General features: G+C 41.2%; 1 protein-coding gene across 5 annotated transcripts in view; it reads left to right on the forward strand.

The window, feature by feature from the left end:
* Nucleotides 1-26,604, forward strand: part of ARHGAP6 (Rho GTPase activating protein 6) — a 190,379-nt gene that overhangs the window by 132,156 nt on the left and 31,619 nt on the right. For 4 of the 5 annotated variants that reach the window (XM_082220861.1, XM_082220862.1, XM_082220864.1 and 1 more), the window contains exon 2: nt 14,224-14,383. In XM_082220861.1, the coding sequence (XP_082076987.1) occupies nt 14,224-14,383 (160 nt within the window). Of the gene's footprint in view, nt 1-4,753; nt 4,897-14,223; nt 14,384-26,604 lie in introns of those variants that run through there. The other variant, XM_082220865.1, reaches the window with a different exon arrangement.

Consider the following 26,604-nt stretch of genomic DNA (forward strand, 5'->3'; position numbering starts at 1 on the left):
AGAAAAGCTTAGCAATAGCAATATAGGGTAAATTTAACTGCAAGGCTACCTAGAAACTTTGCACCAAATCCCAGGATGGAGCAGAAAGTATGTTGCTGCTGTCCATGCAGAATTCTGGGTCAATGTAGTTAGTGTTCACATTGGCACCAGCTTTCATCTCCGGGAGCAAACTATTGTTTCATTGGCTTTCAGCCTAACTTTTCACTTTGTGAACAGAAGGAGCTTTGGTTCATGAAAGGTGAGTTTTGCTTGTGGAAGGTTCCCCCTTCCCGTGAGTAGAACAAAAGTTGGGATCGAAGCCACTGATTCCTAAAAATAGGAAGGCATATTTAAAAACAATATGTAAGGGTAACAGTTTCCAGGAGCCCTTACATCTGTCTTTTTCTGATGAGGAACAGCTGCTTGGAGTCTTTTCTCCCTAAGTTTCAACTGCCCAGTAAGTATTTATTGTATTTTGAAGACATAGAAGACATATAGCGTGCGCACACACATACACACATTGTGATTTGCGATATATCACCATCCTGAATATTATGAAATCATTACCACGATGTGGACTTCAAACTGATTTTGGACAACGTATCAATACATCGCCCAGCCCTAGCCTACATCTCAATAAAACTTTATTTATTAAAAAAAAGAAGCTCATGAATTTGAATGGGTTACCAGTAAGAAAAGGTGTTTAAGCCAAATTGACATTGGTTCAACAGTCGGTGCTTTGGTTATTGTAGCTACAAACTGATGCTCTTTGAAAGCCATTTCTTTTTTGCAGTCTAGAATCCTAATCCCTTTTTCTGCATCTTTTCCAACTTTGCAGTATCCTTTCTGAGGTTTGGCAACCAGAATGGTACACAGTACAGTGGTACCTCGGGTTAAGTACTTAATTCGTTCCGGAGGTCCGTTCTTAACCTGAAACTGTTCTTAACCAGAAGCACCACTTTAGCTAATGGGGCCTCCTGCTGCCGCCACACCGCCAGGGCACGATTTCTGTTCTCATCCTGAAGCAAAGTTCTTAACCTGAAGCACTATTTCTGGGTTAACGGAGTGTGTAACCTGAAGCGTATGTAACTTGAAACATATGTAACCCGAGGTACCACTGTATTTGTATAACGGCATGGTGATTGTGGCATTTTTATTTTCAATTCCTTTCCTAATGATCCCTAGCAAGGAATTTGCCTTTTTCACAGCTGCCGCACACTGGGCCGACATCTTCATTGACCTATCCACCACCATTCCATCCCTGGTCAGTCACCACCAGTACGGAACCCAGGCATGTGTATGTCAGATTAATTGGCAGTTTGCTATCTTCTTTGTTGTGTGACTGTTTATACATATATACAGGTGCACTTTTAGAACAGTGCTCTGCAGACAGTAGCAAAAGATCACGAGCAATTACTGTACCAAGCTTAGCCCAGTCCAATCTTTGCCTTCTAGAAGCAAGTCTTTTGCTTTAGTAGGGCCCAGTTCCACTGCAGCCTCAATGCTGCTTAACTGTTTCTAGAGATTTTTTTACACCTTCATGAAAAGAATTGAAGATTACTACTTCCATCAGATTAGCAGTTTCTCTCTCATCAGCTCATGGTTGGAAAACTGGTTGAATCTGGTGTTATGGTTGTAGAGGTTGCCTCTTCATTATCCGCTAACCAGGAAGAAAGTGAGCCAAGATTTAAAAGCAGTTGAGTCCTACCTCAGACTACAAGAATGTTGCATGGACCAGACTTGTGTAACTTTCTAGCTACACCCACACACCCTTACACACAGTGGGGGTCACACAAAAGAAAAGATAGAAACTCAACAACCAGGGCAGAGAGAGAGGAGAAAAGAGAGTCGAGTTGAGTTTTGCAATGAGTAGTGTATTTCAGGAATGGAGAGGAAAGAAAACAGAAATTTGGGATCAGCCAGGAAGAACAAGAGAGGAAAGATTATTGCTGACAGGAAAATCAGCGCTGTGCTTCAGCTCGGGGGGGCGAGGAAGGGGAGGAAGGGATATGGCACAGCAAGAGATGGGAAGAAAGGATGGGAACCAAGGTGAAGACTGCTTCAATGATCTAGTAACAACCATGGGAAGGCACGTCAGGGAACCTTAGCAAGTGGCACTTGGAGATAAATTGGGCTGAGCAGAGAATGCTGCTCTTAACAGGATGATTCTTGTCGTGCTGCCTGCCCTAATAGCTTAGCAATGAGCCATGTGCAGATAACCAGTGCTATGGCGCAATGAAGGAAGGATGATTGGTGAAGGCACAATAGATATTGGAGCCTGTTCACTAAGTCCTTAAAGCCGCAGCTTCCCATTTTAAATTTTGCACCTTTGATCTCCTGCTTGGAGGCAGAGCTGGAAGAATATCGGAGATGTTAGGACAGGGATCCTTGTGTGGGAGAAGGTTGAAGGGGAAAGCTCTTCTTAGCACCAGTTCTGAATCTAGGAAAACATAGGGTTTTGACTTGCATGGTTAAGAGGAAGAGACTTTAGCGCTGAAAGTGTGAGATAAACATGTACATTTTTTCTTCTTTTCTTTACGTCTGTGGCAAATGGGAACTTGGGGAAAGGACAAAAAGGAGCACTTCTGAGTGTGACATACCGTGGCATTGCAGGAAATACTGGGTCAAGTGGTGTAATTTTTGGACAGGGACATTTATTTGCAGAAGTCTCTGATCCAATCTCAGATTTGTTGCCTTGAGTAAATCACTTGTCTTAATCTAGTCCAGCACTCTGTTTTCCACACTGGCAATCCAAATATCTTTGCAAAGCTTAAGTGAAGGCGAATGCATTAATCTTCTCCATATTTTATGGCCTTAGTAAATTCAAACAAGTAGTGTTTTGTCCCTGATATCTGGTATTCAGAGAGATGCAGTTGAACACAGTGTTTCCTTGTAGCTATGACAGCTGTTAGAAACCCTTTCATGGTGTGTGTGGAGTGGAGCAGCTTTGTTGGAAAAGGGCAAGGGAGGTCTGGTGGGAGATGTAGGCCGAAACTGTGGCTTTGGAGGTTGCAGTATTCTATGTAGGGAAAGGGTTAATAGGAAAACCACACAAATTTGCAAAATAAAATGATGTGCTAGTTTGTATTAATATAAACACATTTTTAAAGAATTTCTGTAATTTAAATAGAAATTTAAAGGCATCTCACTATAGCTGGGCAGCTGACACAGTAACTTGCTCGTAATTAATTTGTGCAATTATTTTTAGTGTGTCAGTTATGAGTTTTGATCATGTTGACCATCTTTGAGATGGTTATCTTTGGTAGAAAGGGTAGGAAGATGAGATGCATGTGCCTAAAATGCATGCATGCACAAATAAAACACAACATAACTATTGGGCTTCCTAAGTTGACGATTATCTTTTGCAAATCATCCGGGTAACAATTTCTCTAGTTCTGCTTATTTTAATCAAAAGTAAAATCACAGCAAAGCAAATAGCAGGGACAAAGGGATACAGCAACCAATGAAACTAAATGCTTCCCAGAAGCAAACAGGGAGGTATTTAATTGGCATTTAACAGCTTAACATAGGTGCCTGTTGAAAGAAGTTGGACTGTTCAGATTTTTGGCTGCCACCAATGAAAATGCCCAATTTTTATGGCATATACACCTTTTCTCCAGAGGTGGGGACTGCAACCCCTGCAACAAGGAATCTAAATATAGAGGTTGTTTCATCTAGGTGTAGGTGGTCTTTAAGATGCTCCAGACTCAATCTGTTCACGACATTATAGGTCAAAAACAACACTTTGATTTGTGCTTAAGTAGCAGCCATATTCCATACTAATTGAAGGTTTCAGCCTTCTAAGATAGCCCCACGTGTAATGTAGTGCAACAGTCTATGCTTGATGCATAAGGCATTTTCACAAAACAACAAGTCTAGCCCCCCCCCCCCGTTTCTAATAAGGTTATATTGCATTATACAATATATAGCAAGTTCTTTGAAAGGCTACAGTCTTAAAAAATAACTTTATTGAGAACAGAGAGACATAAAATGGGGGAAGGATGTAATAAAAGGTATGCTCACATCTATCAAAAGGGTCATATCTAGATATAGATTTATTGAGATATAGATTTATTTGAGATACAGATACAAGAAATGCTGAACATTATTTTAATCTTCAGTTAAAAACCCATACCCACCCCCATACAAAATTAGTCAGGGATGGATTGGGTCATAGTATTTCCCCCTCAACCCATTTTAGCAGTGAAATGTTATTGGCTTATTGTAAAAAGCAAGTTTTGTTTTTCAAAAAGCATTTATTGCAGTTTAGCATAGGTGTGGCTTGCGTTTCCAATAGGTTTGCCGTTGGTGTTGCAACTTCTTGTTTGTTAGGGTCAGAGAAATTGCACTAAAGATTTAAAACCAAGGAGTGACCGTCCTAGATGAGAGAGAACATTAGATGTCTTTACCATACTCCAAGGGATTTTACCAGATGTGTGCAGCATTCTTTGGAGCCTTCCTAATAAGGAAAGTTTGCACAGTTACAGTGCAGTTCTTCATTTGAGGAGCCATGTGGAAGAGGATTTTCTTTGGAAGGAAGGGAAAGATAACCACTCCTTGCACCGCTTCAAAACAACATTATGGAATAAGAAGCAGTTATAGATTGTGTGTACCTTTTTCCCAACAGGCAGACTTATCTAGAATTTGGCAATGCTAAACTTGTTGGACTTACTCGGAATTCCAGTTAAGAGATTAATTTTCATTTCTTTTGATTCTTAAGATTTATGATGGTAGAAACCTGTGGCAACTAAAGTGATTGTAGGAGTTACAGTTTGGGCTGTCTCTAAGATACCTGATATATACACGTCTCCAGGAAAAAAAATGTGCCTTTCTTCGAACAGGAGTTCTACAATGGATTAATCTTCATCAAGTTTGGTTTCAAAGGACGACTGCAGAAAAGCAGATTTGGGTTAATGGGTAAGAAAATAGTTATGTGATTGTGGAGCACAGCTGTATTGTAGTACTTTTGAATAGTAACTTGTTCTGTTTTAATTTTTACTTGCTATAGCTAACTTGGCAGAAAAAACAGCAACCCTACCCAAACAACTTTTCACCATTCACAACATATTTCTTGCTTGGTAAGGGAAACAGCTCTACCTGCCACTTAGCAGGCTAAGAAGTCAACAAGCAGCGAGTTCTCAAATACCCTTTATTTTGTCTGTTTTCATGAGTTTGCATGTACTGCTAACAAGCCTGAGAGGGGCAAAACCCCTTCAATCAGCAGTGGTGTTGTGTAATTAAAGTCAATTATATGACTAGACTTAAGTTGGCTTGGCTGAAAGTTGTTTGAAGTCTCTGATCAGTTTTTATCATGTTTATAAGTGAACTTACAAGCTCTGTAATGCTAGTTACTGTAAACTGTGTGGAGGGAAGTATTATGTAGACAATGTTTAAATGCAGTTAGCGCAACCAGTCAAAGGCGACATGGTGCCCTTCAGATGGTGTTGGAATCTAACAAGCAGCAGCCACAGACAACTTGGCCCAATGGTCAGGGATGACAAGTAATTGTAGCCAACAACACCCAGAGGGCACCATGATAACTACCCTGGCTATAGAAGCATATACTCAGTGGTTTTGCTCCAAATTTTAAAAAGCAAACTAAAATGGATGGTCAGTTAATGACCTGTGATTTGACTGCTCTGTTTTCTGGCTCCTAGCACCCATGCTAAATGTTAAGGAGAATTAGCATGCCTTTGGCTTCACTCATAAAGAAGAGAAAATGTTTTACTTCTCCGAGAAACAGAAGTATTTCCCAACTGAATTTTAAATCTCTTTGAGATTTGTTATCTAATAACTTGGGCTGTGCCTGAGCCTGTATGTACTGCAAGTGCTTGCTAATGGATGGCAGCAGCTATCTCCTACTCTCCAGATCTTTGGAGATTAGTGTGAGCCCCCCAATGGCCATCCATGATCTGAATCTTCAAATTTATAACTTCTTGCAGAGCATAGTCCCAACTAAAAGCCGGTCATCTTTTGGCTCGGTCTCAAGAGTATCTCGTAACTCTAGCAATTGTTTCTGTTTTTCATAACAGTGGGAAATTTTATGGCTATTTTTTTCCCTTCTCCTGGTCCAAAATAAATGTGCTGCTTAAAACAAAGAATGAAACTAAAGGGCACCATTTGAATTTCAGCGCACCAACGATTGAAGATTGTAAAGGGCTTCCACTTGATCTATCCTAATCACGTGTGACACTTTTCTAAAGAGAGTCCGAGAGCTCTGACATGGGAAAGGAATGAAAGACAGTCATTGGGAGAAATGCTTTCATGTTGGTCTAATGACTGTATAAAATGCAGCATGTACATTCTTAAACCCTGGCAAGTAACTGATAAGTCTAAAGGGAGCTGTTAAGTATATGTGTGTCTAATTTCCAAGAAAAACTACATCCCTCTTTTTGTTTCCCATTCTACATGTTGAATGAATGCAGGGGCGGGGGGGGGGGGAGTAGGGTCCCACTTCCTGGCCCTGTTCCTTTGAACATTTAGCAAAGGGTGAGCATAGAGCTTCTATGTGCCTATAGCTGTAGGCACGCAGATTCCACACATTCAGAATCCCTCTTATTGAGGGGCTCCTGATCATGTCAAAGAGTCTATAAGCACACAGCTGTATGCATGGAGAGGCCTGATTTAACCTTCTGCTGAACTCACAAAGGTTGGGCTGAACACCTTTGGAGGTTGGCAGGGCCAACTGGGCTCTCAACATGTGGAAAGAAGGATGGGAATAAGGTTAAAGTGTATCTTGAGACCAGGGGAAAAAACAAATGTGTGCATCTGTGCTATTCCCATTTAATGCTGGTCACTTATACAATTACCAGTAGGTCAAAAGTATTCCAATTCCTCGGTTGCTTCATTGGTTATATTTTACCCCCTGCTATTTAGTAAAGATTTGCTTTCAAAGTGGTATACAGTCATACCTTGGGTTACAGCTGCTTCAGGTTGCGTTTTTTTGGGTTGCGGACCGCCGAAACCCGGAGGTACCACAACGGGTTACTTCCGGGTTTCGGCAGTCGCGCATGCACAGAAGCGCTAAATTGCGCTTTGCGAATGCGCAGATGCGGGTTGCGAACGCTGCCAGTTGTGAACATGCATCCCGCACGGATCACTTCACAACCCGAACGTCCACTGTGTAGCAATTACACTCCAGCACGTATGCATCTTAGGCGTGCCTTTTCTCATAGAATCATAATCATAGGACTGTAGAGTTGGAAGGGACCACAAGAGTCATCTAGTCCAACCCACTGCAATGCAAGAATCATTTGCCCAATGTGGGGCTTGAACCCACAACCCTGAGATTAAGATTCTCATGCTCTACTACCTGAGCTATACAATCTGACTCTTGGCAGCTGTTGACATAGTATAGGTTCCAGTCTGGGACAGCTGTGGGGGTGGGGAATGGGTTGCTGCTGGATTTGAGCTCCCTGATAGTAAAGGTGACAGTCCACTGAAATGGTCCCTGCATTTATCTGTGGTATGCCTGGAAGTTGACGACACAGTCTAGATTTAGACCATTGCTGATTTGATTTAGAATGGCAGACTGGAGTTAAAATGCTTGCATGATACTTGATTTTAATTGCATTTGTAAACATAAGTGGATGTATTGTGGGGTATACTCCTCCAGTGTATATTTAATAAGTAACATGACATCTTCTATAACTTTAGACATCTCTTGTCCAGAGATGAACAATATGGTCAGCTAAAGTCAAGCATTGTAGATACCAATAAAGATACCAATAAAGATACCAATGCTTTCAAAACTGAGGCTGTGACTACAGTGGTACCTCAGGTTACACACGCTTCAGGTTACAGACTCCGCTAACCCAGAAATAGTGCTTCAGGTTAAGAACTTTGCTTCAGGATGAGAACAGAAATCGGGCTCTGGCGGCGCGGCAGCAGCAGGAGGCCCCATGAGCTAAAGTGGTGCTTCAGGTTAAGAACAATTTCAGGTTAAGTACGGACCTCCGGAACAAATTAAGTACTTAACCTGAGATACCACTGTATTTTCTTTTCAGAGGTCTGCTATAGTTAAATCAAGCCTCAGAAATTAGGATACTGTTTGTTTTATTTGAATTTTCTGGGTTACTTATTTCACATTGCTACATTCATTGTTTGTCTACATGGCATGATTTTTTAAAAAATAGTTTAATTGGATTATAATGGTAACAAGACACACAAAGGAAACAAAACAGGAGTCATTCGAGTTCAAAATAATAGGCATATAATCTATATACAACAAAGAGGATATGTTGTGAACTTGCATCAATTTAAGCATGAACTTTAGGGAGGGTTAATAAGAGGCCGGAACATACATATATCCTCTCCATAGAGCAATTTGAGTCAATGGTTGACATCGGATATTCACATTTCTATTCACATAAAACAAAAAGTGCCCTCAGATACTGTCAGATTTATCTGTGCCCCCCCCCAAGTATGCGGTATCAATACATCAGACTTTCAGAGACCAAATTTTATCCAAGCACCCTGCCGTGGTAAATTTGGATGTTTTCCATTGGTTGGCCAACTCTAAGCATGCTGCTACCAGTAACGCACGAAACATGTTCCTTATGGATCTCAGAACCACCCAGTCTACTGATATTAAGTAATGCCAGAGGTGGAATTGGGGAGGGGGTGTTGTCCTATAATAGCCTATAGTTTGGGCAAGAACTCCATCCCAGTAAGTTTTCACAAAACAACATTCCCACCAAAGAAGTAACCCCTCCCCTCTCCCCAACATCTCCAACGGAAATATTTGGATTTATGGTGTTTTAATTTAAGCAGAGTCCAGTGCCACCTATGGATTGTTTTTAAGGTTGCTTCTTGGATGCTTTCTGAAACTGATTTCAATGTCATTCTCCTCCACATTGCATCCCACACACCATTTTAGTATTTAAGGAGGTACCAGCTTCTTCAATAAGTACCTTACATGTTAGGGATTTCTTCCCTTTCATATTGCATCCATCCTGTGCACATGCCATGGAAGGCATCTTCTCGCATTTTCCACCCTTAATTATTTTCATGCAAATAACTGGATTTGAAGCATCTTAAACCAGGATGGGTGCCGGGGGGGGGTATCAGAAGATCAGAGTAGGTTTTGTGCCATCAGGGGCTGGCCATCCTTGCGTAGGTCTACAACTGGATAACTTCTTGCCTCCTCACATCTCTGAAATTTGTGGTATTCATCAGATGGCATGAGCAATCTTCAGATGAAACTGAACTGTTGCTAACATTAATAAATAGTGTGCCTGTTGATTTTGTAAGAAATCATGTTTGGATTATAAGAGATTGAAGGATACTTTCTCCATTGCAGGAAGATTTTGTCTTACATGAATTTTGTAGCAAGTAATACACTAAGTACAACTGTTTCATAGTGAATCTTAATATCAAGCTGTTTTCACACTTCCTTCATGCTCTTGGAATGTAACTGGGTTTATGTACATCCACCCCTTTATTATGATGTAAGCTTGTACAATGATTCAACTACTCTTGTATGTATCTGATCCAGACATATACTGAGTTTACGTTTGAAGAACATAAGTTGTATTTCTCTTGTGCATGTAAATTTAGCCTCCCCGTGGACAGTAGGCAACGTGCCTCATGGTGAAATGCTATGCAGAACTTATGAAAAGGGGTAGACAGACATAGAACCATAGAATTGTAGAGTTGGAAGGGACCCTGAGGATCATCTAGTCCAACCCCCATGTAATGCAGGGATACACAGCTGTCCCATATGGGGGTTGAACCTTGGCACCTTGGCATTATCCGCACCATGCTCTAGCCAACTGAATTATCCCAAAGTGGTTCATGAGCCATCTGAAAGACAAGAGAAAGCGAAAAGTCACTGAGTAATTGCCAAGTGGTTCATGAGCCATCTGAAAGACAAGAGAAAGCGAAAAGTCACTGAGTAATTGCCAAGTTTCTTAATACAGGAAAGGCTTGCTTCAGTGGATTATATTGACCCCATGGCTTTAGTATTCAGTGACTAAAGTGCAGTCAGGAACATAGGCGCCGACTCCATGGGGCCTGAGGGGGTGTTTGTAAGCTGACGGCGTCTGCACCCCAACTATGTTCTGTGGTGGAGGGAGGGAAGGAAGTGGACTTTTTGTCAAACGCTAGCCTGCAAAATACCCCACCCCACGCACGAGCCCAGTCCTCGCTTGGAAGGGGCGAATCTGTGTCCCGGCTGCACCACTTCAGAATGCAGGGGCAATTTGCGTGTGGAATTAAGTTTCCTTTCAAAATCTATTCCCTGCGTGTAAACAAGCCTCCTCCCCACCTGCTCTCTCGCCAGCCAGCCAGCCGCGCGCCCTAGCCGGAGAGCCCCGGCCGTCCCCGTCGCGCAATCGGCTGGATCTCCCTTCAACAGGCCGTGCTCACAACTCGGCCCAGGGACCCCCCAGCAGCGGATCTCCGGCCCAGCTGAAGAATCCGGCAACAAGCCCCCTCCTCCCCAGTCGCTCCACCGAAATACACTCCAAAACCCCCCAGATAGGCCGCCGGCCGCCAAGCCTCGTGGCGCCCTGAGCGAGGGTCTCTCCCCAACACCGCCACCTCGAACTGCGTTCTCCCGGCTACCCGAGCGAACCAGCGGCAGGACCCTGGTATGGGCCCCCCCAATATTTTTTATAAGTCGGCGCCCCTGGTCAGGAATCTTACTCAAGAATAGTAGGCTAGGGGGCACTAACATGGATTCAGTCCTTTAAAATGGACATCTAGCTTAGCACTACAGTCATACCTCGGGTTAAATATGCTTCAGGTTGAGCGTTTTCAGGTTACGCTCCGCATTGACCCGGAAGTAACAGAACGTGTTATTTCTGGGTTTCGCCGCTCACACATGCACAGATGCTCAAAATGATGTCAGAGCGCATGTGCGGAAACGGCAAATCGCGACCCGAGCATGTGCAGATGCGGGTTGCATTCGCTTCAGGATGCGAACGGGGCTCCTGAACAGATCCTGTTCGCATCCAGAGGTACCACTGTACTGCCTCCCAATTCAACCTTTAAATGAAATTGGATGCATTTAGTAGCACCATTTACATCCATTTCCTACCAATTTCTGCATGTTGCTCCATTTTCTTCTCAAACCCCTGCATCTCACCTCTCCCACTCAGTAGGTTAGCAATAAGAAATCTGACCATGGGAAGACATCATGTTAAAACGTTGTCCAGTACAATGTGAACAGACTCCTGCACGTCCCACCTCATTGGCACCAGCTCCAAGGAAGCATTCAGAAACGTTCACTTCCTTTTAAAAAAAAAAAACAACTATAACTTGTTTCATCCAAATCAACAAACTGTGCTTAAAAGATGCCAGTATGAAGCCGTTGCTTCTTGAGATACCCAGGACTGACTAGGGACCTTCTGTCTTCAAAGCACATTTTCTCCCACAGAGCTTAGTTAAACAGATCCTTTGTGTTCTCCTTGAGAATGGGGATGGAGGGCAAGGCTTGTAACCAAGCGAGTCTTTCCTCCATTCATCAGAGGGAAGGCCTATGTTCTACAAAGGAAGGAAGATCTACAACTGGCAACTCCCCTTCCACTCCCCCCCCCCATAATTAAGTTGTGTTGGGACAAAATGAGCTTCTTGAACAAAATTTTAGTGTACATAATGTTTTTAGTATAATGAATCTTATTGTACTAGCTTGTGCCCCTCTTGTGAACGGTCTAAAGTTTTATGTTACTTTGGTTTGTTTTAATTCATTTAGTTTCTAAATAAAGCAGACAGCTTAAAGTTAACATTTATTGCTCATCTCAGTTAGATCAGGAGATTCCAGTGTTCATAACATAGCATTTCCCAAAAATATTTTGACAGATATAGTCTTCACTAACATCGTGTTAGAGTGGCCTAGGAGAGAATTTACTGCGGCAAAGTTAACACATGCTAGATTTCTTTGCACTACTGGTGGCAGGGATACATGAACCATTACTGCTCCCTGGGCAAAAAAAATCCGCTGTGGTCCTTTGTCTAGAACTGTTATTTTTGTGCTTATCTGTGAACTTGTTAGTTTTCAGGATTGGATCCTGAAAACAGTATTAAGGAGTAGCCTAGACTTCCAAAAGAAGTTAGTAAGCTACCTTCCAGATGACAAATTTAGTCTTTAGCCTTAATTATTATTAACATTGCTAAGGAATTTTAAATGAAGAATAGCAGTAATTAATCTTTCCTGCTCAAATTCCTTTTATTGATATCTTAATCTTTGTTGCTACCTTCATTTCATTCTGTGCAAATTGTAACATTAAGGCTGCAATCCTATACTAATATATATGGGAGTAAGGCCCACGTAACTGAATAGGACACGGAGGTAAGTAGATATGTATAGGATGCTTCTTGTTTAGGTTTGCTGAATCAGCTCATAAGTGAATCACGGTGCATATCTATTATGTACTGAAGTTCTCACCCTGGGCCAGCAGGGGGATACTGTAGATAGTTCAGGTCTACATATGCAAATAAGGGATTGAAAGTGACGTTAGTGATTGGATAGTTACAGAAAATGGTTACTGTTGCATTCTAGTGGAGCTCTATATAAGCAGGCTGGCTGAACCCTTCAGTTCAGTTCAGTTCTGGCCTGTGAATAAACAAGAGCTGTTTGAAGAATCGCTGTGTCGTCTGATATTTTCACCCACAACTTAACAATATCTTTCAAACCACACCTGACATTTTAAGTGTCACAATGTTGAATAATACTGAAGACAAGTGCAACTCTTTAGAACCTGCGTGCCAGATATTCATTAAAGTTTCAGCGGAATGTGACTTAAAACATACAAAACACGTATGCAAATATTGTTCATGCTTATGTGTTTGTGGCATTTGCTTGAAGATGTTTATGGATTTACACATATGTGTTGCATTGAACAGTATAAACATAGGATGCTTTTTGCTTTCATTGGAAAGCTCTTTATGGTTGGAAGTTCATGACAGATTTCAGCCTTGTTTTGCTTTCTGAATATTCTACACTGCAAATATTCTGGTATATGGTGACGTGGAAATCCATGAAGTCCTTTTGAAATTTATTTCATCACTGGTCTAGCTCTTCAAGGTTCCAGACAGGAGTCTGTTTGCTTACTGGGGACTGAAATTGGGAACTTTTGCATGCAAAGTGGATACTATATCATTAAGCTATGGCCATTCCCTAAATTGTAAATTATTATTGCTTGTTCTGATATCCTTGGCTCTGTTAATAAGTAACATGCCTCACATTTCAGAATACTCATTTACATGTATAATAAATTAGAAATGAAAAGGCATCATTTAGTTACTGTATTGGCCTGAATATAAGCCTCACTTTCCTCCCAAAGTCCGACAGTGAAAAGTTAAAAGTGTGGCTTAGATTCCTGACCTTACAGTATGCAGCCAGGAGCGCAGCAAAGCGGCGCCCACCCCGCGCGTAGTCCTCCGTCCTCTCCCCCAAGGCTGGGAAGAGAGAGAGTTGGGAAGGGGAAAGGCTACCGGCAACGCAGCGCAACTCTCCCCGCACCCAGTTTGCAGCCAGGAGCAGCAAGGATTGGAGCAGGTTATATTCAGGTATTTCTGGTGCTGTGGGTTAAACCACAGAGCCTAGGACTTGCCGATCAGAAGGTCGGCGGTTTGAATCCCCGCAACAGAGTGAGCTCCCGTTGCTCGGTCCCAGCTCCTGCCAACCTAGCAGTTCGAAAGCACCTCAAAGTGCAAGTAGATAAATAGGTACCGCTCTGGCGGGAAGGTAAACAGCGTTTCTGTACGCAGCGCTGGTTCGCCAGAAGCAGCTTAGTCATGCTGGCCACGTGACCTGGAAGCTGTAAGCCGGCTCCCTTGGCCAATAAAGCGAGATGAGCGCTGCAACCCCAGAGTCGGCCACGACTGGACCTAAAGGTCAGGGGTCCTTTACCTATTCCCCCCCCCTCCAATTTTAAAGGTGTGACTTATATTCAGGCCAATACAGTACATGTTCTTCAACTTGAATAAATGAAGACATGCTACTGCCATGCACACAATCCTTGGTGGGAATTGCAGTGGTAGAGGTTCAATAAAGAGCCCTCCACAGGCTTTGTATGTGTCACCGGTTAAGCCAGATAGCTGTCCTTTTCCAACCAATAATGTTAAAACAAGTTTAGAACTCCCTTCTGCAAAAATTATGGAATGTGCCATGGTGACTGTGGGTGTTTAATAAAGCGTAAGTTAAATGTTTAGTTATGGGATAAAGGGCTGAGTGGCATTCTCAGTGAACTGTTGATTAGCCATATGACCCTTCATACTTTTCCACTTGATTTCCTGCAGGGTGACTTCACTTGGAACAGCATGTCAGGGCGCAGTGTTCGGCTGAAGTCTGTTCCTGTTCAAAGTCTTTCTGAATTGGAGCGTGCCCGGTTACAGGAAGTGGCCTTTTATCAGTTGCAGCAGGACTGTGACCTAGGATGTCAGATAACGATTCCCAAAGGTGAGATGTGAACCTGAAGTCTCCTGAGGACAGTGCTGAAATGGTCGGCCCTGTCTGGTACATTGCAAACTGTTATTTCCATTTGAAGTATATATTAAGGGAAAAAATATTTCTTTCTATGAAATTAGTTTTTGGCTGTTGTTTTTAAGTGGTTGAATGCGGTCTCAATATATATTACATAAATGTTCTCTTCAGGGATTGTATTCCCCAAACAGTTAAAATACCAATATTGTTGATAACACAATCACATATTTTGCCACTGCCCCCATGAGGGAAACTAGTTGCTCACTGATGGCCCTGATTTTAGAATTACCTAAAGGCTCTGTGCTACTCCTGAGCAGCCTTTAAAATTGCTATATGAACTGGTGAATTAAAAATATTTGTTGTTTTTAGATATTTAGGTCTGACTTACTAGGGAGGATAATAAAAACAATCTCATTTTCAAGGGCTTCTTATATGCAAAATATTTATGAAGAAGAAAAATTACAAAATGTTGCTTTCTTTAGGCTGTGCCTGGGTCAATGCTGGTACTTAGCAGTGATCTTTTTTATCCTTTTTATTTTATTTTTTTAATAACCAAGGCAGCTGAAGAGCCTGGGAACCCACAAACAGGATTTTACTAGTGATAATAATGGGGTAGCTGTTATTTACATTATTTGCCTGTGGACCCATTGAAAGCAACTGGCTAACCACTATAAATAGGATGCTGGTGCCACTAGAATATCTGTCTGATCCAACAGGGCTCTGCTTATGTTTAGATGCCTATCTATGCATATTGTTCAGACTGAACTTGGGAGGGAAAAAATTGAGTGGACTGCTTATCTCTCAACTATACTACAGACTGCAGCATTATTCAAGCATTAGGCTTTTTAACTGGGAAAAGCTAGAACAATTCAGATGCAAGAGAACATAATGCAATTAAGTTTTATTTGGGAAAACGTAGCATCTACTAATGTTGCTTTAAGGATCTTCTAAAGGTCAGAGAATAGCTGTGTTATGAGTCAGAACCATTTATATGCCTCATTATGGATTTCAATAGTTTCTATGGTCTTCTACTTTAAAGTTGCCATGCCCAAAGTAAACTAATTTAAGAAATTGCCACTTTGGAGATTTGGATGGATCATTTTACTGCTTGCCATAACCTGCAAGCAAACTGGAAATATGTAAAGATCCTCACAATAACAAGGGGCACTTAGTTTAATCCTTCCTTTTCATTCTGGCGTCTGGGCCTTGTTATAAAATATTGAATTTATCAATGCTTTTTCTTTTCTTTCTTTCTTTTCTTTTACTGTACTTGACTAGCTAGTTGACTAATTTTGATTGACTGGCCTGTGCTGAACTTTTCATAGATAAAAAGCATAGTCTTGGAGTAAATTGTGTCCAAACGGAGCAAGAAACAATTTAACATTCAGAACCTTTATTCTTCTGTGTTTGGTTTTGTGCCCAGTATGTTACTGCTCAGCTATGAAAAAAATGGCAATGTGCTTTCTGCCTTGTGTTTATTTTGGCAGGGGGTGGGGTTGGGATTTTGGACCTCTGTTTATATTGCTCTTTGTTGTGTTTAATTACCTATTTGTCATCTTCATTCAGTGTGACTATGGTTTTTACTTTTTTTTGTCGTTACTTGCCATTGGTCCCTTGTAGTTAGCCATTCACGATGGTGTTAATGTATCTGCGTTTTTGTACAAAAGCGGAAAGGTTCAGAGTAAATATCCATGGATTATGTTTCCAAATTTTAGCACCAATTAGCATATGGTGCCTCAGTTCCCAAATATACAAGGCATAATAGACATGTACACTATATGGCAGGAGTACACATTTTTTCTACACAGATGTAAGCCAAGATAGGGAGTAGATAGGATATCTGAATCGGCCCTCAAACATTATTAGATAAACAAAGGGTTCTGCAACAACTTGATTTCTTGTGGAAGAATGTATTCAAACAATCAGTGTGATGGCTACTTTAAATATAACTCTCACAGAGAGCTTTTTACGCAACTTCTTCAATTCACACTTTGCTGCTGCAGCCCTGCAGATGGCAATGGTTGACACTGAGATTGCAATGAATGGTGGTACAATAGGCAGCAGCTTTTGTGTGAGAAGGTCCAAGATTGCTTCTAAAGGTAGAACTTAAGTTCTAAAATATGCAGTGAGCTAAAATAAATAATAACAGCTGGCCCTTTTTTCAAGTTCGTTTTCCCCTTTTGAGTCTTTTATTTGTTGCTGTGGCTCCCTCCTGTTCCTATGTGTACATGTGTGTGTTTTGCAGTGACATTGGTAGTTGTACATGATTGTTCCCATAAGAGCGATCTCTGCAGTCTCTTAAATCCGCCACATGTGGTTCCTAGTCATTTGAATCTTCTTCCCACAGTCAAATGCAGAAAGCTTATATTTGTTTTTCTTCCATAGTAATGAACACTGCCTATCTGGTATCTTGGAGTGAATTAGAATGAGAAAGAAAGCAGTTTCACCTCCCAGACCTTAATCCTCTTAAATTCTCTCTTGGTTTGCAAAAGTGACCATGCATCAAAGAAGCTAAATAAATGGCTATCTAAAGGGCTCCTTTGCTGTTTGGAACTAATAGACAGCCCACAACAATGCAAACATGAGTCATTGCCTCATAAGTGAGATAAAATGGGAGATGTCTCTTTTATGATGGTACTTGCTATGCTATTGCACATATGTGCATCATCTTAAAATTAGGAGAATATACTTACAGCTTCATACCCATTTGAAATGTATGCAAATGTAATTGGTGGATAAAATCATATGATTTAGTCAATGAGTTGTTACACAGTCATTACAGATAAAAACAAGAACCGCTAGAAACAAAGAAAAATAATTAAAATACAATTGAACATTGATAGAACTATTTACATATATAAAATCTGTTTAAACTACACGTAAGTGTTAGTATGTGCTCCAGTGTGGGACTGATGTAATAAATCGTAAACAACCCCCAGATTCCATCTATAAATTCAAATATGAGACTATTCAAATGAAACTCTTCTGAGGCTTATAAGCATTATAAATGTTAATAAGAGTATTGGATGTAGGAGATTTAGGAGGGATTTGTTTTTGCTGCTTCCTTATTTTTACTCCCACCCCAAAGTATATCTTCCTTATTTGATGTTAAATACTTTCATCTGGTTATGATTTATTTGTAAGCAAAACATCCTTCACATTTTGTAGAATGGAATCCATAAACCTTTGTAACCTTCCTATAGAATAGTTTTGTTTGGAAAGATTAAGAAATATGCAAACCAGAGAGAACTTCGACCTTGAGAAGTTTACTTTAAGGAAAACAAAAGCAGCAGCAAATAATGAATTTGCAGCAGGATATATGAAGGAAAACTCACTATCTTCTGACCACCTATCTTGTTTCGACTTTAAGTTTCAATTTGTTCACACTTATCTGGCCCATTGTTGATACTGGATATTGATACCCCTTTGATCTTGATATTCCACTCACCCCAGATAGACCCGGCCTTAAGATGGCTACCATGCACTAAAAAAACCCTGTCCAAGAATAGAGTTTTGGAGAGTCACTGGAAAATACCCAACATGGTTTATTTCCATGGGGGCTTTTTAAACTCAGTCATCCATCTCTTTTAGATACCGGGAAATATTTAGAGCAGAACTCTAAAACTCTGTAGCTCTGCAGAATATAATATGCTCAAAATATTATGCCCTAAATAAGTAATGTATGATATAAAAGTAACATCACGTTTTGAAACGTGTAGTCATTATGGGAAGGTTTTTATCTAAATGTTGAATCTGGAACTCAAGATAGGCCTGAAAGTATGGTCTAACTAATCTGAATGAACATAGGATGATCCTGCTAAATCAGGCCAATGCCCTATCGAGTCCAGCATCCTCTTCTCACAGTGGCCAACCAGGTGCCTGTGAGAAACCAGGGAGGAGAACATGAGCACAAGGTCACTCTTACCTTCCGTGGTTTCCAGCAGCTGGTATTCTAAAGCATTGCTGCCTTCAGCTGTGGATATAGAGCACAGCCATCATGGCTAGTAGCCACTGAGCACTCGCTCCTCCATGAAGTTATCTAATCTTCTTTTAAAGCCATACAAGTTGGTGGCTTTCACTGCCTCCTGGGGGAGGAGTTCCATAAGTTGACTAAGGACCATGTGAAGAAGGACAGTGGTACCTCTGGTTAAGTACTTAATTCGTTCCGGAGGTCCGTTCTTAACCTGAAACTGCGCTTAACCTGAAGCACCACTTTAGCTATTGGGGCCTCCTGCTGCTGCCGCACCGCCGGAGCACGATTTCTGTTCTCATTCTGAAGCAAAGTTCTTAACCTGAAGCACTATTTCTGGGTTAGTGGAGTCTGTAACCTGAAGCGTATGCAACCTGATAACCCGAGGTACCACTGTACTCTCTTTGATCTGACATGAATCTTCCAATGACATCCACAAATTCCAGTGTTGTGAGAGAGAAAAACTTTCTTTGTTTACTTTCTCCACGCAGTGCTTAAGTTTATAAACTTGCCTTTTCTCTAAACTAAAATGTCCCAAACGCTGCAACCGTTCTTCATAGGGGAATCGCTCCACCCCTTTGATCATTTTGGTGGCCCTTTTCTTGAACCTGTTTCAATTCTACAATATTGTTTTTGAGGTGAGAATACCAGAACTGTAGACAGTATTCCAAATGCCGTTGCACCCTAGGCTGGCATTATGATATTGGCAGTTTTATTTTATTTTTTTCCAGAGTTTCTGCACTTACACTAATAAGTAGGTAGAAAGATTAGGGGGGAAATGTCTTGCTTTAATACTGCAGTTGTTGTATTTCTTGGTATATAATTTCCTAAAGAAAGTTAGGAGCAGAAGAGTAACTTACCTTTTGACTGAGGAGTGGGGAATTTATGAATTCCTTGCGCAACCAAGGTTCGTCTTAGTTCACTTGAAAAAACACACTCTTTAACTGGGAAAACTCAATGGAATTTATTGGCTGAAGCTCTTGGAATTTCCTGTTGTCTTTTGTCTGTTTATACATTGCAATTGGGACTGATTCTGACGATGTTACAAGAAATATTCTGTCAGTGTACCGTGCAATGGCTGCTGCAGCTCTTCAGGCTTATATTAAGCAGTTCATAATCCTATTGTTTTATTTTTAAGAGAATAATTCTGGTTTTTGAGGTTGGTAAAGAATACTTTAGTCATTATTTCCTAATGTCTCAAACTAGAACAAAACTGTAAGTAATTACACATTTATCCACTTTTAAAATCTCATAATTATTTGCACATCTAATTATTTTGAAAATTTGGCTTCAGTCCAGTATGCAGGATATGACACGCTATGAAATCATATGCAGTGACCTTGCATCCTAAAGCACACAAGAATGCCTACATTTTTGAAATGCACCACTCCTTCAACCACTATCTTTTAAGATTTGTTTCAGATGGTGATTATATGTGAACACAATTTAATGATTAATCCTATAACCCTGACCATAATAGGTTTGCCAAATAGCTCCTAGTGCCAAACATACCACTTGGCTGTGGAATGGATCCCGCAGCCCTCCACTCCCATTTCCATCCACTTGATTCCAATGCTTAGATATTATTTTAGTTTTGGAGAGCAACAGCAATAAATCATTTGTTGTCAGGCACCTTCATTTCACCATAGTAAAGGTAAAGGGACCCTTGACCATTAGGTCCAATTGTGGCCGACTCTGGGGTTGTGGTGCTCATCTCGCTTTATTGGCCGAGGGAGCCGGCATACAGCTTCCGGGTCATGTGGCCAGCATGACTAAGCCACTTCTGGCGAACCAGAGCAGCGCACGGAAACGCCGTTTACCTTCCCGCCGGAGCGGTACCTATTTATCTACTTGCACTTTGACATGCTTTCAAACTGCTAGGTTGGCAGGAGCTGGGACTGAGCAACCGGAGCTCACCCCGTCACGGGGATTCGAATCGCCAACCTTCTGATCGGCAAGTCCTAGGCTCTGTGGTTTAACCCACAGCACCACCCGCATCCCTTCATTTCACCATATCTAAGCACAAAAAAAGATTGTTAAGAAAATTGCAAAAAAAAATTTGGTCCCTGTGAAACATTTTCGAGACTTTACCTCTGATTTAATTTAAGCTATATTTCTCATTAATTGCTTCCTCTCATTATAAAATGATGGGATGGGGATTAGGGGTTGGAAGGCAGAGAAAGGCACCCTAAAATGGGCCAGTGTTCTGCAGCAAAGCTGTAGGGCTCTAGCAGCATGGCTTTGTGCCAAGGATCTGTGATTCAATCCCAGAGCCTGGAGTTGGGGAAAACATAGAAGGTTATGGCCTGTCAATAGTTTGCTTGTTTTGATACTTTTATGGCATAGAAAAAGAGTTAAATTGGCATAGAATAGCAGGTCTTTTTCTTGACGTAGCCACTTTTTACATTTAGGACTTGTCAGCCTAGGTTGTGTACACCCATTCTTCCCACATACTTGCTTGATAGCTCTGTGTTGAAGATTTCTTCCATATTTTTTCCACCCATTTTGCATCAGTTAATTGTTAAATGCAGTTTTTTTCTCATCATCAAAGGGGAGAGGAAATTCTCACAGGATGTGTGCAAGGTTTAGCTATGCTTACCTTGTGTTTAAGCTCGTTGAGAGGTGCTTGTGAATTACCATTCTGTCATTCTATAAATCCTCTAAGGTCCTTGGTTGAGAAATTAAAAGAATGGAAAGAAAAAATTGGAAAAGAAAGAGAAAATCCATTCAGAATTAGATTTCCCTTCATTTTCATTTATAAAATCTGAAATAAATATGAAGTGTGCTTCTCTTCTTTTTATTTACCTTTAATATTTCCCCAATACAGAAAATTTTATTCTAGGCAGAGAGGCTTTAACACTCAGCTGCAGTTCCCATGTGCATTATAACATCAGACTGTTTTGTGCAATGTGGTTCCTTTGCCATCACCAAAGTTTCCCCTTGGCAACTCTTTTAAGTATGTACAATACAGAGCCAGAGAGAAAGAGCCCAGTGCTACACGCCCTATCATATGAGTTATGATCTCCATGTGTTGGGTTTATGTTCATGTGTGATGTGCTGAGTTATACCTGTGCTCAGGTTGGGTGGTGGTTTCAGTAAAATTCCCTCCACCAAGTCCGGGACTGGTGTAAAAGTTGCACCATCAATGGGGATGCATAGACTGTAGGTTTATAGCAGTCTTCCCTGACATGGTGCCATCCTTATGCCTCGGGCCACATCTCCCATCAGCTCCAACCAACATGGGCTGATAGGAGTTGTAGTCCAAAATATATGGAGGGCACCATATCAAGAAGGCTGGAGTATAGCACCCTCCTCTGTTTCAGCTCTGTTCTGCTGGATTATATTTGCCAACAGAATAGTTCAGCTGCCAGGGAATTCAGCTGGTGCATTCAGTTGCCTGTCTGTCATATCGACAGTATATATGATACTCTGTGCCCTTAGCAAGGCTTCTGCTGAACCCTGTAACTCTTCAGCCAGCATCCAAAGTTTTGATTATATTTTAATATTCAACAGAAATCCTTTTAATTGCTTTGAAATAGCAATTTCACGAGGTCACTAGTTGTTAAACCGAGAAAAAGAAACTTGTAATTTATTTAATAGACTCAGAGTTTTCTGTGTTCCAGTTTCCTTGCATATTTTTTTCTAGTATAATGATGTTTTGAGTTTTAGTTCAGAGATTAAGTATCTCTATACTGGTTCTCCATGAGGATAATAATCTTTATTAGGAATGGAATTGCATAGTGATTTTGGAAAGCAGCTGTATTAAAGAAGGTTTTGTGGATTTCATGTTAACTGTGTATATTTAAATGCCTATATATGAATTTATGATGAAGGGGTAACCAGTGGCGTAGCGTGGGTTGTCAGCACCCGGGGCAAGGCAAGTAATTTGCGCCCCCTAACCCTAACCCCCAGATGTTGCGCCCGGTGCGGCCGGCCCCCCTGCACCCCCCACGCTATGCCACTGGGGGTAACAGCAATACTGAGTGAAGCATCAGTTTCAAACCCAATAAGCCTGTCCTTTTTGTGTTATATGCCTGGTTTAAAAGTGTTTTGGGCCATTCCGTGTTCTAGATAACTTTTGTCTGTATTTCAAATTGGCAAACAACAGGAGGTACAGGGGAACTATGTTTGAAGAGTAACCATTTCAGTGAACAATAGAAGCATTGATTTTTCTGTGTTGTATTGCTATCAGAACATGAAGCCGTGTAGAATATTTGTACAAATTTTCAATCAGATAAAACCCAGTCAGTGCAAATGGATCAAAGAGGAGGAATTACGTTTCAATTAAATGATAACATTTGCTTTCAACAAACATAACGTTGATTCTGTTGGAGCTAGCAGAAACTCTTAAATTGAAGCAACCAGAAGAAAAGCTCTTTTCTGCATTTAAAAATATAGAATTGAAACATTGAGTGGCAGAAAATAGATGGAATTTTAAAAGCAAACTTGTGGGCAGCCAGCCCCGGCTGCCAAGCAACAGGAACGTTATGGTACCGTAGTTTTTCAATACTGAACTTCAATAGCTTGTACCTAGTTAATATTTGATCAGTTAAAAGCATGCACATTCTTGATCATATTCCATGGTATGTTTTGGTGCATTAAGCCCTCTCCTTGTCTAATCAGAGAAGGAAAAGTTCACCAATGGCTATTTGTCCATGTCATTGGGGACAGAACTACAGAACTTGGGATTCTCAACCCCCTGTTTGCCCCTCTGTTCGGAGTTGTGGTAGACATAGAATCATAGAATCATAGAGTTGGAAGAGACCACAAGGGCCATCGAGTCCAACCCCCTGCCAAGCAGGAAACACCATCAGAGCACTCCTGACATATGGTTGTCAAGCCTCTGCTTAAAGACCTCCAAAGAAGGAGACTCCACCACACTCCTTGGCAGCAAATTCCACTGTCGAACAGCTCTTACTGTCAGGAAGTTCTTCCTAATGTTTAGGTGGAATCTTCTTTCTTGTAGTTGTAGGATGTCCACATCCTTGGACATCCTTAACTACTACACTACCGACTTCTATTTTTCTAGGCAGTACCTTTCCCTTAGCTTACCTTAGAGACTAGATTTCTTGTTCATATGGGGGAAATTAAACTGGAAGGGAGGACGTTTGCAGTGGAAAGTGAGCATGTGAGAGGAGAAAGAGTTTGGCACAACCCTTTTCTACTTTACTGGTTTTGGAGGAATACATGAGCTTCAATCCCAGTTGTGTCCATAGAGTTGAAATCTCTCTGTGCTCAGGAAATGCACTTTCATTTATCAAATGCTGAGGGCAACCCAAAGGCACGATTCTTCCTACCATGCCCTGCATTTGAACTTTCCGGGTTCACAATGGGTTGGGCTCATAATTTAAGGTTTGATGAACATCTGCCTGACATCGCATGGCAGCTCTTGTGTTCTTCACCATCTGAGGTGTGTCGTTAATAAAACATTGGATATATTTGGTACTTGAAGTTCAGTTTGTTTGTTTGTTTGTTTGTTTGTTTCATATGGATAGCATTTGATCATCTAGCTTCCACTTGCAGTCTTAAGTTGTACAGCCCAGACCTAAAAACTGAAACAGTTAAATATTCTCTTGATCTAAGTTAGTGTAGCTTTGTTACTGTCTTATACAATAGTATAAAATTGGAACAATAAGATTTACTGGATTATTTAATCCAGTATACTATACAAAAAACCTGTAGGTCTACTACACTTTAGAAAGTTAGCTGACATGTTAAAACAGGCACCTAGTTTCAGTGACTGAATTGTGCTAATACATGTGTTGAAAGTAAAATACCGTTTTATGGCAGACAATTTACAAAAATGCTTCAGGAAGTGATAGCCAACCATTGACTTGCACTGATGCAAGAAGAAACTTGTCAACTGAGCTGCACAAGTCTTCCTTTACAATATCTTAAAGAACTGTGGAAACTTATTATTAGGTGACAATAGATGCTATAATAAACATGTTTACTTGAGAGCTAATGGTGACTTATTCCACGGGGATTAGGTTTGCTGCTTAAAGTTGTATGTGCTTGTTACCTCTAACGTATTATTTATTAATTTTGTGAACAGATACTTTACACATTTGAATATGTATTCACTCTTTCTCTGTCTGTATGTCTCCCCCCACCCAGTCCATTTCACTTGTAGGACTGGAATAGTATGTTCATATTAACATGCACACACACACATATATGTTAAGAAGAATGTAAATTGAGCAGTTAATGTGCATAGCGATTAGTCATTATGCATATTCACCTTCCATGAAGAAGTAATTATGCACATTTCCTAGTTAATAGACATAATATTCAACAGGCCTTGGGAAATATGCATTTTTCAACCCAATGTTGTATGTTCTCCAGCCATTATGTATAATCTCCAAGAGGCCTTGAGGAATGCGTGTCTTGACCACATTTTGTACATTCTCTGGACAGTACACATATTTTCCAGTCAGTCTATTCTATTTCTTGTTCAGAAGTTGTATTTTGTACTCCCTGGGCTGTTCCTGGCCCATTGCTTAATCTTAGGTGACCCACAACTTCCCTCCCACTGATCAGCCAAGCAGCACGAAGAAAGGGGGCTCCGGAGAAAGATCAACGTTTTTCTGCAGTCCAGTTCCTTTTTCACTACTCTCTGTTGTTCCCCAGTCAGCTGAGCAGCACAAGGCGCACTACAGGGAGAGGAAAGTTTTAATCTTTCACGCTGCTTCCCACAATTCTGATGGAAATTCCCCTACTCTCCCATGTTGCTGTTAAGTTTTAAAAAAAACATAATAGCATCATGGGGCCAGTCCTCATGGGAATCACGGGAGAGGCAAGATTTAACCAGCTGAGGAAAGGTTTAACTGTATTCCTGCATTGCAGGGGGGTGGACTTACCAGTAGATGGCCCTTGGGGTACCTTCCAACTCTACAATTCTCTGTTTCCGTGGTTTCCCAGCAGGGGAAAGAGGGCTGGTGGGAGAGAAAGTGTGTGAAGTACCTTGGATCCTACCCACTGCCCTTGCTGGCCCAGTCCACTGCTATCAAGTTAACCTGCCCCTTCTTTTCACCTTGGCAGGCATGAAAGGTTCCCAGATACGCTAATATTTGGGTAAAAAGACTATATTACTGTTTCGGTTACAGCTTTTCATGATTAGATAGAGCTGTAAAGTTCTGCCCATTTTTAGTTTCCTGCTTTGAAATGGAAGCTTGTTTGATGGTCTTCTCATAATGACCGGAAGATGAATTCACATTCTCTGACATAACATCAGAGATTTTGCATATGACCTGTTTTTATTTCTTGATGCTGCAATTGAATCCCTGATTTGGGAGCATCAGGGAGGGCTTAACAAAGCCGCAGTACCACCACTGCATCTGCAATCCTGTTGCTCATGCCAGCCAGGGCAAAAACCAGCAGGGTCAGGAAGCATGGCTGAGCCAAACCTACTGTCATCACAGGCCAATTTGCACTCCAGGCTGGGTCGGTGATTTGACTGCGGCCGCTACCTATCTTCTGGTGTGAGTAGCAATTAAACCATGATGTTTTACCAGCCAGGGTTTGGAATATGCATATATGTTTTGTTAATGATCTGCCAACATCCAGTCCTCAAGGCTTGAAAGGCTACAACAATGAGAGCAGGATTCTCTTGGAGTATCTTTCAGGGGCATGATTGGGCATGGCCCTCCCCAACCGTGTAATCATGTTTGGTTTGGCCAGTTGAGCTACGTGCAGGTAGGAGGGAGATTTGTCGTGCAGTGCCCTGCCACACAGCATCATGCTGTATGGCAACACGTGATGCTGCTTTGATCTGAGTATGAAAAGGAAGCCCATGCTCTTGAGGGTTGCAAAGCTCTCCCAAGGGTCATTCTACATCAGTTCAATGCATACAAGGCCAAGGATCTCAAGAGGGACAGAAACACAGCTTTCACGAAACTTTGAAGTGCTATAAAATTAAAACCGTTTGAGATAGAGGGAAAAATTTAAGGGGGTTTCTTTCAACCATAAGGGAAGGGTGTACACCAAGTTTCATCAAAATCCTAGACGGTGGGTGGCGAAACCCTTGTTTTTTGCTTTGATTTGATGTGGAATGACCCCCAAGTGCTTCTTCAGAAAGTAGTGAGGGACTCTGTGGAAATCTCGAGGAGCTAGTGGAGTAGACACATTGGTTGTCCACCCCCCAAAGTCAATGAAAATTCAGCTGTGCAAAAGATAAGAAAGTATTTTGGTGAAAGATACCATTCTTACCATGAACTTTACCAACGAG

This window comes from Podarcis vaucheri (assembly GCF_965113315.1).
Source record: "Podarcis vaucheri genome assembly, chromosome: 4".
NCBI lineage: Eukaryota > Metazoa > Chordata > Lepidosauria > Squamata > Lacertidae > Podarcis > Podarcis vaucheri.